This window comes from Antrostomus carolinensis, unplaced genomic scaffold (assembly GCF_000700745.2).
Source record: "Antrostomus carolinensis isolate BGI_N321 unplaced genomic scaffold, ASM70074v2 scaffold5595, whole genome shotgun sequence".
NCBI classification, from domain to species: Eukaryota; Metazoa; Chordata; class Aves; order Caprimulgiformes; family Caprimulgidae; genus Antrostomus; species Antrostomus carolinensis.
Genome location: NW_010316987.1, coordinates 1 through 21,776, shown reverse-complemented (window position 1 = coordinate 21,776; position 21,776 = coordinate 1). Strand labels below are relative to the sequence as shown.

General features: G+C 36.1%; 1 protein-coding gene across 1 annotated transcript in view; it reads right to left on the bottom strand.

Annotated features, from left to right (window-relative positions):
• CWF19L2 (CWF19 like cell cycle control factor 2) overlaps positions 1-18,725 on the bottom strand; it is a gene marked incomplete at its 5' end in the record, with an annotated part of 26,883 nt that extends 8,158 nt beyond the window's left edge. The window contains 4 exons of the mRNA XM_010168417.1: positions 256-372; positions 1,632-1,844; positions 17,200-17,337; positions 18,600-18,725. Coding sequence (XP_010166719.1) covers positions 256-372; positions 1,632-1,844; positions 17,200-17,337; positions 18,600-18,725 — 594 coding nt within the window. The remainder of the gene's footprint in view (positions 1-255; positions 373-1,631; positions 1,845-17,199; positions 17,338-18,599) is intronic.
• Between the last annotated feature and the right edge of the window lie 3,051 nt (positions 18,726-21,776).

The following is a 21,776-nucleotide window of genomic DNA, read 5'->3' as shown; positions in this document are numbered from 1 at the left end:
AGCAGCATGCCAGGCAACTTTTTCCAGTGCTTATAAATAAGAACTTTTCTTCAGTGTTTATCCTGCATCTCCCTTTTTCAATTTTTCACCATTAATTTTCTTCCATAATACAAGAATGTTCTGCCCCTCAGTGGAATCAGAAAAGAGCTGCCAGGCTGGAAATTATGAAAATGGAAACTTATAACAAGTATATTATTACTCAAAACAACACGATTTTACAAACATGTTAGAACATGAGACAGTTTCTCAGCTGACCTGGATTTCCTCCCAGATGTCTTCATCCAAAAGAGTGGCTGCAGTATGGTGCTGTAGAGGGGCTATCAGGCAGTGACCTTCAGTAAGGGACTGGTTGCTTGGTAGAGACAAGTATACCTGTAAAAAGCAAACAACTGAAGTGCCCATTTTTTCTAGTATTAAAAACCTACCAATTGCTAAGACTAAGAAATACATAATTTGCTAAAATTCAAACCAACAGAAGCTGTTACCTTCTAATTACAGCAAGGTATTAGTAATTTTAATGTTTTTAAACAGCTCCCGTTATCCATCAGTAGCTCCAATGAACTAGTAGTATCCAGACAGCCAGCAGTATCCACCAAGGCAGTACTATCAGCCTTACAGACCAGTCAATATCCTAATTATTATACAATCACACTGTTTAGTCCATTACAATATATTTTAAAATAGATATATACCTGCATGCATTTTAATAAATATAATATATATTAAAAATGCATATATCAATCTATTAGATATATAAACACATACATATACACAGACATACATACACACACACAGATACCTATCTGTATGCATGCTGGATGAGGCTGGATGAAGCTTTGAGCAACCTGGTCTAGTAGAAGGTGCCTCTGCTCACGGCAGGGGGATTGGAACTAGATGATCTTTAAGGTCCCTTGCAACCCAAACCATTCTATGATTTTATATTTATATATATACACACACACACACACAGAATATATCTATATAAAAAATAAGTGCAATGTGCCGTAATACATATCTCTGCATTTAATTCCTTCACCCATAGAAAGTTTCAAATCAAATGAAAAATATTAATAAAAATTGAAAACTTTGGAGAAACTGAAACTTTGGAAAACTGTAGGAAAAGCCTTTACGGAAGCATTTCATATGTTATAAATCCAAATATTTATGAAACTTTTAAAAGCATTAACAAAAACAAGAAGGTTCGCTGTACCAAGCTTCTGCCTATGTCAAAGTATTTTAAGCTTTAAAAATTGAATTCTCCACTTAATTTTCTTTGATATAATTGAGATACAATTCTTCACCAGTTGAAATTTCATCCATTGCAGTGTGTCTTCCACAAATCCACCTACAGTCTAATCACTCAGATCTAGCATTATTGCTCCTGTCTTCCACAAATCTGAAGTTCTGATATCACAGATTAGCTTTATAATTCATGACAGATTTATATCTTTTTCTCCCTATCCTTGAGGAATTTGTGAAATCAGCTGGAAGGGCAAGGAAAATAAAATGCAGAACAATAAATTATTTCATAGAAGCAATTTCATTCTTAGTCTTAGGCACACTAACATTAACACTGCCTTCCTTTATTTCTTTTTTATTTTCACATTTGTGTTAAATTGCTGTTTTCTTACCTTGGTGCCAATTGCAATAATAAGATGTTTAGAAAGTTCACTGCTATCAAAGCAGTATGGGCACTTTTCCATGCGTGCAGCAAGCTGCTGGTGTTCATGTATTGCTTTTCTTCTTTGCATTTCTTCCTCTTCCCCACTGCGTGCTCGTTTGGCTGCTTTGGAAACAAACATGTCATCCAGAGTGTAGTACTCTCTGTCAGTTTTTTCCATGAGCTGAAAAAAATACACAGAAAAAAAAGAAGCGTGTATATATAAATAAACAAGAAAAAATACTTAGCTCTTTGTAGTATCCTTTATTGGGAAAAGCATAAAGCACATAAGCAGTAGCATTGTTTTCTTCCATATGGCATCTGCAGCACATGCAATCATCAGGTCCATCTCCTGAGAGCAGTCACATACAATCTTAGACAGCATAGGTATTAAAATAGAGATGTGTGACAGCAGTGAGAAGAGTACAGTACTACATTCCACCTCAAGTTAAGGGCTAGGTATTCAGTGTTATCTTGACATAACTTCAGCTTTAAATAGATAACACCATTTTTTAAATAGTATATTATCATATATTTTATTGTGGTCTTCCTCCTTCTCCTCTCCTACTATGACTATCCCTATCCATTAAACCATCTCTTGTTAAAGAACTAGACCATGACTCTGCACCTCACATATTCCCTGAAAGCAAGCCACCAGTTCTTCTTACCAAGTGAACAGTACTAAAGCATTCTGTGAAGAAAAGAATCTTTGTCTTCAATATTTAGTCTTTCTTAAGTGCACCTGTTCCTACATATAGATAACAAGCACAACTCACACATTACCAGAAAAAAGGCTGAGTGATCCACAGGTTTTTTGTTTGCTCATTAATTGCTACATTTTAGTTAAATGTGCCACATTTAAAAGGAAGCTCTGAAAATACTAAATTTGTTATGAAGACCTGCTTGAGGGTCAATGGTATCTTACAGGATCTTAATAGCGGAAACCCACACAAACTGGACATGTCTCACCTAGATGATATTTGGGAGGGATGGAGTCCGTAGACAGGAACTGGAGGAAATGAAGGTGACAAAGTGCCAGAGGACATGATAAGAAAGTGGGCTTACAGCAATAGCAGCAAAAGACAATGAATGGAAAGGAAAGCAAGAAAAGTATGAGGGTTATGGGACTCAAAACCAAATGATGGCAGATTTCACTAAGCTTCATAACTCACGGAACATATATATATATATAGAGAGAGAGAGAGCATTAAACTTTATCAATCTTTTTATTTTTTGATGATAAACTAATCCCATGACATCTTCTCTAAATCAAGACTTAGCAAGTCTTGATTGTAAAGATTAACTTTTTAAAGGACTTAGAAAGTATTTCTCCATTTTCCAAAGGAGCTTTGGCTCCTTTACATGACTTTAAAATTATGTGCCATTAATACACTAAACATTCAACACATATTGCTAAAGCAAATGTAAAAAGCATTCAAATTTTTTTTTCAAGTTTTTCTCTTTAAATTAATTCCAGTGTAATACTTTTATGCTAAACTGTAATTTTACCTTCAATAGTTTCAGTAATCTCCTTATCAAAAGGAGAAAAAAAACCCAGTACACTACAGATTTACTTTTTTTTTTTAAATTAAAAAAATCTGCCATGAGAATACAAATACACATGAAACAAGATAGCTGGAAGACAACAGAGAAAAGGAAGAATGGAAATCAACACATATTGGATATCAGGAATATCACATGCAGCACAGAATACCATAACTATTTTGCTTTGCTTGCACTTAGAAGTAGTCATGAAAATTCCTGGTTTGTTATGCATGACTTCTTTTAAACAGTGATACTTTTCAAAAGACCTAAAAAATACTCTACAGATTCTCTTACACAAGCCCCTTACATCACAGGAACATAAGTCAAGAATTCTGTCTAGTGATGAAATAAATATTCATCTCATATTTTTTCAACAGTGGATAAAGTGCTATATACAATAAGACACCTGGGACCCAAAAGAGAATGCTCACCTGAAAAGTAGTAAACTTTAAAAAAGCTAAGTGCTGTCTAAAGACCAGATCTGGTTTCTCCTGGTACAGTCATGACCAACAGAAGATCTCTACATTTCAAATGGTAATTCAATAAGACCAAAAAGAAATGATGTTGCTGTTCCTCAGGAATTGTACTTTTCTGCATCACGTTCAACAAAATATGAAAAAATATTCATAATCCTGTGACTCAAACCTAAGTGTAGGTCTAAAGCAATATGAAGTCCAATACACGACCTTGGCTTGAGTCAATGAAAACAACCACAACTCAGACTTTAAAAAACCAAGATACATATGCAATGAGAAAAAAGGAAAAGGAAAAAAACAAACCATTAGCAAAAGTTAATGTCACCCAAAAGAATGGTGACAAAGATTCCCAGTTGCACCAGAGAGTTCTCCTAGTCCTTCCTGGAAATCCTATGGTAGTATTTCAGAATTCAAAACTAAAAGTCCTCAAAGTAATGGGAAACAGTGGAAAAGATTAAATAATACCTTCACTTCTAATATTACTAAACAGGCTACATACTACGCGGAATCATGCATACATCACTCATTCAATGTATCATTCATCCCACCCAAGGTCTTTGCATCAGGCTACAATAATTCAGTGGAGAGTCTTAAAACAAAATTTTGTATTTTTCCTGGAAATAAAAAGATGTGTAAAAGAGTTCTTCATACATCTAGAGGCCACAGGAGTCAGACAACACTGCATTTCTGGTTTAAGACACAATATATGTTGGTCCACAGAATTAGATCAGGCACATTGGGAAAGGAAGTAAAAAAACCTCTAAGATTACTTTGGAGAAGTAAAGGAATAAGGAAAGGTAGGTAGTAATGCAGCATTTTGGGGAGAGAAGCCACAGTAAAGGGATATTTAGAGAAGGAGCATTCACAGATCAGGTTCAGATTACCTCCACCATAGAGTCTCTATCAGCAACAAAATTATAGATCCCATTGCAATACTAATGAATAACAGAATAAAATAAGGAACACAAGGCAGTTGAAGAAACCAACACCCCAGCTTCAAACACATTAAATAAGTGTTTGAAATAAGCAGGGTCTAAGAAAAAAATATTTTAAACATTTCAATCTGCTTGTGCACTTAAAAAAAAGCCTAGTCATTAATAATTAATGTCCTATTAGATGTTCTTCAAGCACTATACCCTTCCCCTGCTAAACAAAAACAGACAAGGACGAAGTGGAAAAATGAGGGGTTATATTTTCCCCCTTTTTCACACCTTTAAGGAGAAGTTTACGAGACCTTTATTCAAGTTCTAAGTCTAACATATTAATGCACAGTGCCATTATACTGCTGTTCTGAGACAAAGAGACGAAGTTACAGATGGTCACCCTGCCTCTGAATTTCTTGCGGTGTTTTATCACATCCTTTAGATTCCTTTAAAAGTGTTAAAACGGTGTGCATTTTCACCTCTAAAAACAGTCATGAAAGAAATAAGAATTTCTTTGTAACTCCCGTATTACCACAGTGTCCTTCCAATATACCCTGAAACAGTTCAGGAAGTAGAGAAACAAAACAACAATAACAAAAAAGGGCAAGAATTCCTACTGAAATAAAATACAACATAAGGGGAAAAGCCATTCAGCAATGTTTTCTGCCTTAAAAACAAAGAAAAAACACTAAAGACATTTAGTCTTCAATATTGGAATAGTAGCAATAAACATCACTAACGCATTCTTTGCCAGTAGCAATGGGAAAAAAAAAATGTATTTTTTTAAGCGTACAATTCTTTAAATATCATTATTCCTCAAATCCTACAAATGCCAAACATCAATGTGTCAGAAATGAAATAAAATAAAATGCAGCTGCTACCATGGTACATTAGAGGCTACTCTTCTACTGCTACTCTAAATATTGGCCTTTTTGAAAAGTTATTTGGGAAGAAAATGGAAATTCTCTTTCAAAAATTTATGCTCTTACTGTCACAATAAGGTGCCCAGTGTGTTCTGCCAATTGCATTATTTGGCTATAACAAATCTTTCCAAACACATTAAAGGGGAACTGAAAGAAGCCGATGAGCGCGTTCTACAAAATGCCAGAAGGAAAGCAAGTAATCATTTCAAAACTGATTTCTTTCATACATATCTTCTTCTATACAAAACACAGAGCTAGTACAAATCCAAAGAAGGAACTACACTGATGTACTGGATTTGCTGGAAAGCTGCTGTTCTGCATCAGCTGAAGCATCACACCTATTAAACGTGAAAGTCAATGCATTCTCCACGTTGTGTATTTAGTTCCCTCACTCTGCTAGCTGCTGTGCTCATTTTATTTCAGGTGCTGCACAGAGATTGGAAAGAAGCAAGCAGTCCTGTTTATATATCAGTTTTAAGGTGGGATGTCCTAAAAAACCACCAGAGAACTGCCTAAATCTAATACAAGAAATTCAGACATCTATAAAGACAATGCACCTGAAGTCCTTGTTTCCGCTGGCCAAAACCAAGAGCTCACCTAAAGCCACGTTCTCATAAGACAGATCATCTCCACACTCACTTGTCTTCTCTTTCCCATTTCACTTTTTTATTCTGGGCTCATCTGCCACATTCTTCCTTTGTATACACCTTCTATTTTCCAACTTTTCCTTCTCTTTTGGTTAACCAGAGAATATGCAGGTGGCTCTAGGCCTCTCAGCACCAGGCAAAATGGCATAGCCTCCTACATCTCACAGTGTAATTGTACAACCGTGAAATTTCTACCATCCATCTGACAGAGCATCTGTTTTCCACAACCAGGATGCAGTTTCAGTTTAACCAACAGGGATGGCATCACAGTTTTGCTTGTTCTGGCCAAGAAAGGCCTGTAATAACACAAAAATTTAAACAGCAGCCAGGGAAGGCATCCATACTTCTTTCAGGATCAGACAAAAATCATCCTTAGGGCTCTCATTTGGACAGATCTAAAGTGTGCAAATATGGCCAAAACCCAAAATGAGAGACATCACTAAATATTCCACATAGAAATTCAGAAAGAGATCAGCATCTGACTGTGCATAAATTAGAAATTATTTGAGAGGGGGAAAATTACAATGTTGTATTTGCTGGTGAAATCCTTAATATTATAATTAGCATGAATTATATGAATATATTACATGAATAATTTCATTATATAATATACTTTTTGTAAAATAATTGATCTCTTTTCATTTTTTATGTTGCTGAAGCCGTTAGGCACCTTGGCATGGGGTTGCCTCTGAAAGTAGCTCTTGCAGATCTGTGTCAGGTACACTCCAGGGTCAGCCTCATTTTTCTGCCAAGTGTTCATATTGATGGAACTGTATCTCATAGCTTCATTCTAAATGGATTCTGGTTTTCTTATTGCTACAGTAAAACTCCTGGAGTCTTACACACTGCTGGCTGCCTACACACTCCATCTGAAGTGTGCTGCACGTTGTGTCTCCTGTCTCCCTCTACTATTACTTGCTCTTCGGGTGCACCCTTTGGAAAGAAAGCCCTGCTAAAGAATTTAATACCACTGTGACACTGAAAGGAAACCTCAAGACAGAATTCCTAATCTATTATTCCTAGATAATACCCTGAGCACACTTGCCTCCCTCTTCAAATTTCCTCTGAAATTTGGGGATGAAACAGGAAATTCCGTTAAATGCAATTAGCACAGTAACAAAATCTACCCCCATCTTTCTAGTGTGGGTTATTTTCAGGTTTTTTGTATGCGTATTTTTCTGCTTGTTTTCTTGCTCTATTTTGTATGCAACTATTGAACTTCTGCTTTTCCTGCTTTCTCGCTAACACAAACATAATTAAAGCTACTTCCATATAAGCTAATAAAAGTGCATCTGCTTGGAAAATTTGTGAAAAAAAGTCTATAGATTGTATAAAACATATCAGTTTGGTTTTAAATCGTCATGGCAACATTGACGTCTTCAGCCTTAAATGACAGAGTTAATATTTGTGGCATGTTGTACTCATAATATATTTTGGGAAGCTGCAATAGAGAAGAATAAACTATTCTTTTAAAATATAAACCCAAGTGACATATGAACATATCTCGTCACATTTAAGTTTATTCAGCATTTGGCACTTATTGTTTACAACAAAACCACCTCAGAAAACAGTCTTTCTGATCTAAAATAGCATTTGCTCAAGCCAAATCAAGGCAGAATTTTATCATGTTAATTTTATTACAACTCCAGCCTCCCTAAAACCACAGACATCTGAATTTGTAGGTTTAACTCAACATGTAATTTAGCATTTAGGTATTTCCCAAACCTATCATCCCAGTGAAACAAATATTATGTTAAACACATAGTATCAAAGGATTTTAACATACCCAGGCAAAGAGTGCTTTTAAGGCCTATGGCACTGACAGGAAAATATTATGAATCACATTGATGTGCAAGGTAGGTCAGGATTACCTTTGAGCAGCAGAAATCAAGCAATAAACAAACAGCACAGTACTGCTCAATGGGTAGGGACCACGCTCCTTTTTGCTTCAGTTATTTGAAATGAAAACTGTAGATTTTGCTATAGTTAGTTAGTAGGACAGATATAACTTTATACGCAAGTCAATGAAATGAAATGTAAGCCAAACAAAACACCTTCAGCCATAGAATTATGCTATTAAATATCTGATTAGCATTTCACTTTACAGTTACCCCAACCATAACTTAAATGCCTAGAAAAGACTATCCTGTACAAGTCTTCATTTGCAACCTATCTTATAATTTTAACATAATTCATTAAGAACACTAAATGCTTACACAGTCATTTAATATGGGCTGCTTCTACACAGTTCCTCCTGTTCCAAGGCCTAATCCAGCTGTCGCTGCTGTTGATTTGTTTCCACATCCAGCAACAGCTATAACTTTGTGTCCACACAATGTACACAGAAAGTTGTTTATCCATTGAACTGAAATGTAACCTAATGCAGAACAAGGTGTTTGAAATTATCTTCTCTTGAGCTTGCATATTAATTTGGGGGGTGGGGGGAGGGGGGTTAACACCAAACCATGCACGTGCATAGGTCTTTATGTAAATATAAAAAGCAACAGTGCACCCAAGCTTTGTTAGAGTGTTATCATGTCTATTAAATACTGTGCTAGAATGGTTTCACCATGCAAAGAAAGAGAAGAAAAAGGTTTATTACATAACAGTAGCGGCAGCAGCAACATTCTGCTTTTTTCACTTTAGCTTTTAAAATGTTTCTGCACTATTATTTTGGTTTATGGTGATGGAAATGTAAAGATGTGCAACAGGTAGGTTTGCACAGCAAGCAAAAACGATAAGGCTGAAACCAATTTTCCATTTTACAGACTTCAGAACCAAGGAAAGGTAAGCTTTTGCAAACCTGTAATACCAGCATAACTCTTTACTAAATCCATAAATGAAGGTCAACATTACTAATACAGTTCTGTATTTTTCACTGTTTAAATTCATGTTATGGATTACTGCCAAGAGTTTTAAATAAAATGAGTTTATGGGCAAAATTTAAATGGTGTGATGAACAACAAAAATTAATCTTTTCATTTTCTTTTAGAAAAATGTAATCAAAAAGAAAAAAATGCCTTAGTAGAACTTATGCATACGAATAGAAGGTAATTTCTATTGAGGCAATGTTCTAGAGATCAGTCTCTATACACCCACAAGCATCTATTGACATAAGTGAAAGAATTACGTAAGTCTTAACAGCATAAATTGGGGAAAATTTAACTACTTACAACAGTCAAGAGCAGAAGGAACTACAGACTGGTTACTTAAAACTATCAGTAACAAAAACCTAAGATGTCACATATTTTGTACTCTAAAACTGGCAGGGAAAAAAAAAAAAAAAAGATTTTAAAATATTTTGTTGACTTTTTTTGTATCCTGTAGTCATGTTTCTGTAGCAGTGAGACCCCAATCTGCTTTCCAGGCTGAAGTAAGTAGAAATACAGTAACTTCAAACAGGTTTTTTTTTTTCTTTAAACGCAACCATGAAATACTAAAGAATCAGACTTTAAGGTCTGCTTTTGTCCATATAGCAAAAAGATTAGTGTTGGGTTTTTAATTTTTGTTTTAAAAAAAAGCTTTCTCACCACTGAAAATTAAAAATTTGGGGCCTTTTCATGATGTGCATAAGTTTGACATAATAACAAGCATGGGAGAGCTGTGAGAGAGGATGTATTTCAAATCGTTCGAGGTAACTGACGTCCACATCAACCTGCTGTGAACAGAAGCCAAAAAGTAACAGGAGATAGGAGCCTCACATACAACATGGTTGAATTAGAACCAAGACTAGAAAAAGAATGGGCAAAAGAGGAATGATAAATCAGAATTTGCTTTTCATCTAAATTTAAAATATATGTTCAACAGGCAAACAAGTAGCATGGAGATGGTATATTCCCTGCATCGGATCTCACAGAGCTCTTGAGAAAAGAAAACTTTACAGGTGGGAAAAAGACTGGTAAGGATGAGTATGGCTTGACCACAACAGATGCTTAGTCTGTTAATCTATGTGGGATTCAAGCATAAGATAACCTTATATAAACCTTCAATTGCCAACAGGATGAGACAGGGGTTTCATGGATAGAGATTTTGGGTCTACATACTGACATTTCTTCCAAGTCTCATTCAAGAAAGTAAATCCTTTTATGAATTGCATCTTTCTATTTCAACATACCCATCTCCCTTTACAAAACTGCAATTATGTTATTATCTTCAGAGATTCATAACAACTAGCCTGTATACCATTTGAAATATCATCAAAACACTAAATATCAGGAAAGTAACATTCATGTGGAGCAGAGCATTCAGCTGTGTAAAAGCCAGAAAATATGCTGGTCTGTCTTTCTCATTCTATTCCCATTCGTGAGAGCAGTGCCCATTTCCTCTGTCCTCAACAGCCATGTGGCTGGGATTTTCTTTTTGGTCTAGTTCTGGGAAAATCCATGAAGGAAATAACAGTGCTGTAGTCTATATGCTTATCAGTAACCACAGCTGGCCACAGCCACAACTGCATGGGAAATTATACTGCTGGCTGGTCCAACACATCATGGGAGTAGGAGCAAACAGGCTGCACAAGACTGAGGTGATGAAGACAAGGAGGGTTTAGGGCTCCTCTGTTCACACTAGTAAATCCACATTGGATGTAAGGTTGCAGCAAAGGTGATCACACTTTAGAACCAGAGTTGAAAGGACTGGAGAGCCACCTTGCTGTCAGACATGGAACATTCACGGGACTGATCAAGATACAGACAATATGGAAAAAACATAATCTGACCATAAATTAGAAGCTCTAAACAAAAAATACCAGATATATTTGGCTATACCATGCTAGCAGAAGCTCCTTCAGTTTGTAATCTAACTCTTCTTTTATTTGGCTGAGCAGACAGCAATTTTAAGACATCTAACAAATGCAACAGATTTTTAAAGATAAATAAATAAATAATTGGTAATTTATCAAATTTTGGGGTTTTTTTTCCATTCAGCTGAAAAGAGGTGTCCAACTGAACCTAAGGATGAGCCATCCCTGAAACATCCATTTTCCTGCAATCTATGTTGGCATCAGGTTTGATATTAGAACTGAGGGAAGCAAAACCAACACTTTAATGAGAAGCAATTGCGCAATGGAGATCCTTAAAGGAAGGTTGTTGGTAACAAAATATCCTATATTTCATTCTTTAAAAGCCATTGCTTTGTCTGCAGTGGATAACTTCTATCCCAGTAGCCACGCCAATCACAACAATCAATTAACAAAAGCAGTTCAGACTGGTAAGATGAATGAAATTATTCAACAGATTTTAAAGGGTAGGCTCTCCCTTCTCCCATCCTAGGTAGGATATCATTTATAGACTCTCAGCAGTTTCCTCCCAATGCTCTTCTGAAAGATGACAGATTCATTTCTGTGGATATTTTTTTTTCACTTCTCAAATGAAGGTACAAAGAGAAAGTAATTTGTATATGTCAAATTTGTGTACTGTGTTATCAAACTAAAACTGACAAGAGAGGCTTGGTTGCTAGACTTCCTGCTGGACATAATAACACCTTGCTGAACCTACTCAGAAGAGGTGCAAGATTTTTGAGGATTGTCTCACTGAGTCCTCAGATCATAACGCAGATACTCTGTACTATAGGTTTATAAAGTACATGAGGAAACCATCTAGAATGTCTGTGATTACACCCAAACTCTTCACACTGCTGCCAACACTTCAGCGCTAATACTGATCTTGTAATGCTGTGAACAAGAATGGATTCTACAGACATGGAAGGACATGGAAAAATCATGCCTACAAGCAGTTTCTTAACTTAGGATCAACAGTCACCATCTGGGGAAGACCATCACATTTTGTGGTGACAAGAGCTGGGAATCACCTGTACAGAAACTGCCAAAAGCATTTCAGATTTTAACAGAGAAGGACTGGCATCTATGATTGCTTCTTTTTGTGAAGCCAAACAAAAACACCTTCAAAACCTAAATGTGACATTGAATGGGACTGGAGGACTTCAGTATCATGAATTAAAATCTGGACAACTAAAAATCCATTGCAATAGATTCCTTGTACAGTTGAAAGAGAACAACCTCATCTTGAACAGTAATTGACAAAACCATCTACTTGGAGCACAGGCTCCAGCACAGTTAGCTAGTAAATAAATAATATGGCTCAATCTTAAAAGGTTAGTCAAGAGCTAGCTATTCACTCAAGAAGCCTGTTCTAATAAAATAATGTGATGTAGTGCATCTACCTAGTAACAAAAAAGAAACACAGTACGTAGCACGTGATCCAAAGCTTACTGAAGTCAGTAGTAACTTCAGAGCCTTACCAAACGAAAATAAAGCAGTTGCACAAGCCAGGAAACAATACGTTCCAGTAACTATTAAAAAAAAAATATCCTTAAGCAAAACAAAAAAACAACTAAAAAGAAACCTTTAGAATGAAACATACTAATCTCAGCTGCTCGCTCTAACCCAGTGTTATCCCTTGATGTTGCAAAAAGCAATCTCCAGCAATGGCCAAAACATAAAAGGAAAAGCATAAAGAGAGAACATAGAACTGACACTTCTGCTACACACTTGCAGCTCTCAGCATTTCACTGTGGAAATCCTGAGCCAAAATCCCATCTAGATCTCTCTAATATTTACCGATGAAACTGTACTTCACAAAGGCACTGTATCCTTTTCCCTCCCACTCACGATTAAAGCCTCCACAACATCTTATTCTCTACAGCGCAAGTTCTACAATTTCCTTCTCCTATGAAAAAAAAGAGAACAAAAAACCCCAACAAAACCTTCTTTCATGTTAAACACTGCTCTGTGACCACCTCACACAAGAAACAAAAATAGGCTTTTTGTATAAAACTTTTATGCTAATTGTGTGTTCCAGTCTACCAGCTGCCTTTTTTCCCCACCCAAGCTGAAGAAATTTTGGCTTACTTAGGTTTTCCTCAAATGGCCACCATTCCATACCTTTCACCACAGGGTAATGCTTTATGAGCTTGGGTAGCATTCAAGCTATGGGTGCAGCATGGGTGCTCTACAGTAGCCTTGTATGTTTTAAATTGGTCCTAAATTCCCTTTTTCACAGTCCCACCAGCACGGGGACAATGTTTGCAGATTCAGACTGACTCTCAAATCAAGCAGCAGCAGCCTGTTGTGGTACATGCACAGTTCACTCAGCTTAACGATTATCATCCCTTTGCATTCATCAACCCTGACTTCCATCTGAATTTTCTACCTCGGTATCTGTGGTGGGATCTCTTTCTTGTCATTTGAGAGGTCTATAGCATGATCTCCTGTGTCTGAGCTAGGCATCTTCATTTCTTTTATACCCATAATGTCTGTCAGACAGCATTCAAAATAGTACAGATGACTCACACCACTAAAATACGTACGTCTCTCCAGCAACTCTCTAAAGTGAATCTTTAGGATCAGTTCAGACATAAGTTTCACAACGTCAGAAAAATCCCAGCTCTCTATTTTAAAATCATTTACAATGACCTCTATTAACAGCCCTGAATAATTACGTAACAATAACAAATTATTAAGTCATAAAATATCCCTTCCTATAGATGCATTGTCTGTGTGTTGAACAGAACAGATTCCTGATGAATCCACTGGTAACCTTCTTTTCTAATAAAAAAATAACCATTTACTCCTGCCCTCTGTTTTCTTTGTAAAGATCGTCATTATATTTGCCGTCTTCAGCCATTCACAGTTCAGCATGTCACATCTGACTTCTTTCAGACCACTCAAGTGACAAGCTCTAGGTTTTAGCAATTTGTTATTATTCACCTCAAATTCAAGTTTCTTTTTAAAATAATGGATTTCTATAAATTTGAGCTAAAAGTCATTTTATTGACACTGGTAACTTGAGACAGTTTTTCATTTATTCCCTATAAATAATGGCTCATGCAAAAGAATTGCTCTGACCTAATTTATAGAGGAAATCAATGCAAATAGCTCATTAGTTCTTCTGGCATTCACTTATCTTTACTACATCCTTTAATTATACCTTGATCAGGTTTTTTCAACACCACATTCCTGCAGGCTTCCTGCTTCCAATGAGTTTAACTCATAGTTTTATGCTTTTAGCAAATTCAAAATAATGAAAGTAATTCCCTCAAGATAATTTTTCAATCTTTCTTATCAAAGCTTACTTCTAAGCCTGCTAGGCTCAAGCTCTTTTCCAGTCTCCTTACTTGGACATAAAAAGTACTTTTAAAATAATAGTTGGGTTCTGGACTTGATTTTTCTTTTAACCTTCAGAAGCTCTTTTCTGTTCAACCACCCTTGGATTTATTTTTAAATAAAAACAATTAAATAAAGCTTTAGCCCTTTTTTTTAATCTCTTAGAATGTTTTCACCAGTGGCATACGTGTGCAATTAGCACTGAGTATGAGTGAGCTCCTCATAACCTGCAAGTATTTTCTCTTTATGTACTCAATTTAAACTCCCACTAAATAGACTCTACATTTCTTCATAATTGCCTCTCTATAAACACTATATTGCATTTTCCTCTACTATATGGATGCAGAAGTTCAGTTGCCAAAGTTCAACTTCATTTGTACAGATTCTTTCTTTTCAAAACAGGTACATACTGAGCCAGGCCATTTCTGCACCATTCCTAAATGGATCACACTTCACCACTGTCCCAGAAATCCTTACAGTGCAAGTAACCAACATCTTTGCAGAACTGCCTGCAAGTAGAACAATGCTAATCAAAGATGTTACACATACAGAGTTTGGTTTTCTATTTTCTTCAAATTCAATAATAATAGCTCATTCCTTTTAACAATAGATACAGATGTTGAAATGGGAGATGAGGAGCCACAGAAAGGAAGTAATGGGATATTCAGTCAAATCCCCAATTAACATAACTATCCATAAACCAAAAGCTGAGCAAAATACTAGGTAAGGAGGTACCATAAGAACTCCCAAATTGCTAAAGACCAAGAAAGTACAGAAAGGCTGCATCATTGGAAATGTGACCTGTTCTTATACTCTTTCTCCTAAGCAGTCACTGCTGGACACAAAATACTGGGCTGAGTGAATCTCTCATATAGCTGCACTTGCATTAAGCGTCTCAAACATCAAGAACTTGGAAAACTCATAGCATTTCAAAACTGAATAGAAAAAAATAATAGAACAAAAAAAGTACAAAGAAAAACTATCAGAATTTTCCCCTTTAAGATTTACAAAATTAAATAATATAGAAATCTTTGGTCTGCCCTCAAGTTTGCTAGTCTTCCTTTCATTAATAATCACTTAATATATTGTCAAAAATACAAAAACTAAACCAAGGAAACTAAACATGCTCCTAGAGTCAAACACTATTTCCAGTTTGAAGTGAAGGAACTTGGAATCAATAAATATATGAATATACTTCACAAAGTTTAGAAATTTCAGGGGCAAGCCAAGTACATTGCTGTCTAAATGCACACATGTTTCTCAGAAAAGTCTGAACAGCCTTTCATTTGAGTTTGGAAAAATCCAAGCAAAAAAATATTTCTCTTTTTGAGAGCACTCTCCATGATGTCTCCACAGGGTCACTGCAAATTTGCTATTACCAAACTCAGGTTTTATTTTCACATCTCTCAAAAGAATCAGAGCACAAAAAGCAACTCTTTCAACTATTCAGTGGAAGCAGTCACATGAAAACATCAGACTAAACACAGGACAAATTGAGCACATTAATAATAATTTCAGAAAGATCTGTTAATACTGATTTACAAACTCACCTTCAATGCCCAGATTTGAGATTTGTTGTGGGTTTTTTTTTTAAATTCCTTTCTACTTATGTTTTAATATAGTCATTAATTCATACACACACACATCCCAACCATCCTTCTTCACAAAAGTTACCTCTTCTAAATAAAATACTTAATGGAGACAAGACAATACAAGATGAATAAGGTCCTTGAGAAAATGGCAACCATCCCTCTTTGTTATGCTTATTATCATATGATGCAGCCAATGCAAAGTTTTATTGTGTCCTTACATTTACTTGTAAATGTTTGCATGACAGATATGCTAGTTAACTATAATTTAATAGTTTGCACTGTTACACAGGTTGTGAAGTAAGTTTTACACGTTTGGGTTTGGTTTGGGGTTTTTTTTTTGTTTTTTGGAGGGGAGGGCAAAGAAGGAAATCAAATACTGGCAATAAGACGTGTTTATTTAACTGGACCCCAAAGGCATCATTTTTTTTGAGTATGCCAGTGGGAGAGAATGAGAATTCTACCAGAAGCAGCTGAATGAGAAGATGCATAAACCACACTACATTCTAAAGTTCTGATAATCTCTTCAGAAGAACTTACTGCCAAGGGTTTATAGCATCAGGTTAAATATTTTCTACTGGGCACTACCATGGCTTTTCTGATTCTTTCAAGTATCACCTGAAGAAGGAGAATTTTAAAAAGAAAAAAAAAAAAAAAAAAAAATCAATCAAAACCTACCCTCCAGGATCTTGTCTGCCTTCCAGATAAATGGAAAAACAAATTTTGTCTGTGATGATACTAATTCCATACTAACAAGCTTTTTCAAAACCTGCTCAGTTGTGTACAAAATGCTGGAGCAGTAACCTAGTAAAATTTGAAGCATGCTAGAGAAAGTGCATGTTGTAGCTACTGGAAATCATCTCTGTCAAACACTTCCATATCAAGCACAGAAAGTATTCCTTTATTATTCAGTTTGGATGACAGAAATTAACCACTCAATTTGCACTGCAGTATCTGTCTGTGAGCTGGCTGCTCTTTTAACTGGAATCACTCATGGAACTATAATGTATAAATCACAGAATCATAGAATGGTTTAGGTTGGAAGGGACCTTAAAGATCATCTAGTTCCAACCCCAGAGGAACAGCACAATCAAATCACCTCAATGAAGGAACTGAACGCATCACATTTCCTGCATGCATGCAGGTTTCCATCACTTCGATAACATCTATGAGGACTATCTTAAAGACTTGATTATTATTCAAGACAATCAGAATTCTCAACCAAAAGCAACATGCCTAGAGCACTGAGGTCTCATGTCCTCCCTGATATTTCTAATAACAGTGCTTAATTAAAAAGCCATACACATGACACTTTACCTTTGACGCCATTCGCATGAACAGTGAGTTTTGATCCTCTGCTGTTCTCATCTTCTCATTTTTGACCAAATCCTTCAAGTCCATACTATCATCATCTTGAAAGTATCTTACTCTTTCTCTGTCTACATGAGTAGGGAACTGGAAACAAACATATTGAAAATAAATATTAACCTAGTGAGAAAGATCAACTATAAAATTCAGATCCTAATAATTTCAACAAGTTTGAAGAATCACTAATCAAGCTAAGTCCATCTGAAACAACTGGGCTTGCCGTTTTGTTTGACCTAAAGGAAATAACATCTTCCCTATTCATCAATTGCATCGGTACATCTAAATAAAAATATAGTCTCTTCTGACAATCACTATATCCTTTATACCCTTCAGCTATATGAGCTACAACATTACCACTCAGGAAAGATGTACAGCGAGTCACTGAAACAGTTAATCAGCTCACAAAAGTGGAGTATTCCAAAAAGTAATCTTCGTTATTTATAGAAGCTTTTGAATTGTCAAGTCACAGACACTACTGAAACACAGCAATCACATACACTGCTGAAAACCTGTATAAATGCAGCACCTCTGCTGGGAAATGTTTCCACGTTAGACAGATTGCACAAGAGAATAGAGTTTGTCCTTTAGGGCAGGACTAAAGTAAATCCTGAAGGAGCATAGGGAGTGGTCATTAACATAAAGCAGAGATGGCATTTTCCAAAATGGAAACAACAGGAAGATGACAACCAAATTCCTCATCCTCTTGTGCCTTTCACTCTTCCATAGCAGTATTACAAACTGAGCTGTCCTACTAAGCAAGAACATACTTGCTAGAAATACAAGGTACTGTCACCTCCTTTCATCCCAAGAAGATCAAAATATGTTCATTTACTGTTGCAAGCAAACGTTCCAAGAATAAAATCCTGCTCCAGCCTCCAAGCTTCTCACTGTTCCCCAAAGCACTTTGTTGCAAAGATTAGTCATAATTTTTATTATCAGCAGTAGCAGTATTTTTGATTAGGAAAAAAGAAAAGGAAAAGTAGCCCCTGAGATCAGACTATCTCAGTAAGATCTCTCTTATTTTGGAGATGTCTCTATACTTATACACCTCTGCTAATCTTCATCATTTACATAACTTTATGTAATATAAACTAATTAACAAAGAGTCTGATAATTTAAAAAACTTACTTTTCCTTGGATGTGCATTTAAATAAGCCCTAAAGTGATCCCTGTAGTCTGAAAATAAACTTAATATATGCCCAAAAATTATGTACTCTGACACTTAATTACAATCATAATCAGAAAGGGACTTTTCAACCACCTATTGACATTCTTATAAGACACATTAATTATGGAATCAAAAAATCATTTCAGAATTACACTTTAATACTCACATTTGTAAAACTTACCATCTGTCGCTTTCTTCGTCCTCCTTTTGGCTCCTGTGGTTCAGTTGCTGCTGTCACAGGCCATGCCCTTCCACTTTGATCTGTTCTGACAAGGGCCACTTGTTCATCTTCTTGATGTCTTGAAGCCTGTGTCAGGTTTTAAGATGTATTTTAAAACAGATGATACAGACAAAACAAAAAGAAACACCTAATCCACACTAAATAAATGTTTAAAATTCTAAAGATTAAGTAACAGAATCTTTACAATTTGTGTGTTCATTAGAATTCAAAGCAGATACTATTACTTTACACAAGGTATTCTTTTCCACATTCAAAAAGAACAGAATATTAAAAATATATTCAATTAGTTAAGTGCAGAGTCACAAATCCTTTCCAAAGTTTGTATTCTTGTTCTTTCTCATAAAACTTTGTCCCCAGAAGAAATGCAATGCTTCTGAAAACTTAAATAGATAATACTGAATTAATATACACCACTACCATTATAATGTTGTACTCCTGAAAGCCATCTGAAAAGCTGCAGCAAATTACCACTTCTGGGTTTTTTGTGGATTGGGGGTTTTGTTTGTTTGATGTATCTTTTTCCTTTCAAAACTTGGCTAACAAACTTGTCAAAATATTAACTATTGCTTTTCAACAAATTCCATCAGACTTTCCATTCCTACACTGCACCTACAACCAATACAGTTCACTTATATCACAATGTAATACTGAAAATTTTTTAATCCTGACTCTAGAATGTGCAGAATAGGAGATAAAAAGAGCTCAACAGAAGTACTTACTTCTATGGTAAAGAAGAAACAGATGGGTAGATGTACATTGATTATTTAGGTTACATTAAATTATAGACTGAGGCAGAAATCACAACATTTAAATCACCTGTTTGTGTGTTGAAATATATGGGCAAAAACCCCAAAAGTTTACCTGATATATGCTAAATAAGTCATTTGCCTTTGGATGGCAAACATATTCACTCTCACATAAACTACATTTAAACTTAATTACTGCTTCTACATACCAAAAGAAATCTGGGAATCACGAGGAGCATGTATTCCAAACCTGACTAAACCAAACTGTTGAGGTGTTGGAGGTGTGAGGTAAGAGGCACACACAGGACAGGGCAACAAGAGAATCTTTCACACACTCACCCTTGGTCCCCATGGTGGAACAGAACCACCAGTTCACCTGCTGGAAGAGCAACACAGTAGGGCACAGCAATCCAGACTTTGAATGCATTGAGGACAAGTACCAACACAAATGCAGAACAAACTGACTAGGAGTGTTGCTCTACTGAATTTTCTACTCGTAATTTTTTTTTTTTTAAAGTCTAATCAGGGACATGGAAGTCAACAGCTGCCTTCGCTGCAGCAACCACAAGATACTGGTTCTTAAGATTCTAAGGGAAGTGAGGAAAACAAGTAACAGAACAAAGAAAAACCCTGTACTGTAGGAAAATGGACTTCAGTTTCTTCAGGGATCTGCTTGGCTGGATCTCATGGGAGATGGTCCTGAGCAACAAAGGTGCCACGAGAGCTGGTTGATCTTTACAGACAACCTCCACAGAGGATGAGAAGGGTCCATCTGATCTGCTATTAGGCTAGATGTGGAACTTCTAATAAAAACAAAAGGAAGCTTACAGAAGGTGGAACCTGAGACAAGTTACCCAGGAGGAACACAGAAGCACTTTCCAGGCCTGCAGGGGTAGAATTAGGAAAACCACAGCGGAAGATGAAACTAGCAAGAGATGCGAAGAACAAAAAGAAGGGATTCTGTGAGCATACTGGATATCCTTCTACAAGCAAGGACAACACAGGTCCACTGCAGAGAGAGAGGAAAGACCTAGTGACAAAGGACATGAAAGATGAAAGAAGCTAAGACACTTAATACCTTGCCAGTCCTTACTAGCAAGGTCTACCCTCAGGCCTCCTCAGGCCCCAGTGCCTAGCAGCAGAGTTTGGAGGATAAAAGTACTACCTGCAGGAAAGAAGGATCAACTTAAGGACCACTTAAGAAAACTGGACATAGGCTGTTTTATGGATTTAGATAGGATGCACATACTGATTAGCCAGACAAGAGGTCTCTCCCTAGCACATCTGAAATGTAGTGGTCATCATAGATGTCCCAGGGAAAAGATAAACGTATACAGTCACCTTCAAAACTGAAAGAACAGGCTGACAAGAACCTCAAACAAACACTAAATCTTGCACCTGGGGACAAACTCATGCGTTGGCAAAGGCTGAAGACAGACTAGGGGGCAACTCTGTAGAAAAAAGGCTTGGGATCAAGTCCTGGGATCAAGTTAACAGCAAGTCAAAAAACAAGTTTGTGAGCCAGCTAATCACATCCTGAGCTGTGTTTTCCATCTTGTAGATTATACAAAGTAATGAGAATTCTAAAGGTCAGAATGCTACCCTTAATCATACCCTTAATCATGCACGTGCCAATTTATTACAACAATTTACTACTCAGAGGAACTGCAAAAAGTCCCTCTCAAAAGGTCTTATAAACTCGTAAAATTACAGAGGGAAATGGCCAGCTTAAAGCCTTCGTTCTCCCAGAACTCTTCTAGCTCTGGACAAAATACAATACAAAAACATTCTGAATAGCTCCTATTTTTTTAATATAGTAAAGTAAGAGGTAGCCTTGAAATGTGTTTGAATTAAATAATCAGTGTTGTCAAGTACTAAAAAATATATAAAGTTATCATTTCCCCCCTCCATAAAACTAAACAGAAAAGAATTTCTTGTAAATATATTTTCAGATTAGCATTATCATCTAGAAGTTTTTCAGCAATTTTCTGCTCTACATTTTAATATTTGACATTGTTACAGATACAAAGCAGTCTTTAAGTAGACTTCCTGTGTTCTATATATAGAACATAATACAACTGCTTATTTACAATGGATGTAGAGCTTTGCAAGTCTCCACACTGCCTTGGCTTTCCTTGTAATCAACAGATACCAGCAAGAAATCTTTTATTCTCAGCAAAAAACAGTTTGCTTACTGTTATTATTGTGGTCAACAAGTTCTAAACTGTTCTCTTTAATGACATAAACAGAGATAAATGCACATCTTATCAGCCATTTCACAATTACTATTACCTGACAAAGCATGGAGACCTTTCTATGACCTATGAGCAAAAAAAATTATTCACAGTAAATAATTTCTTCCTAATATCTA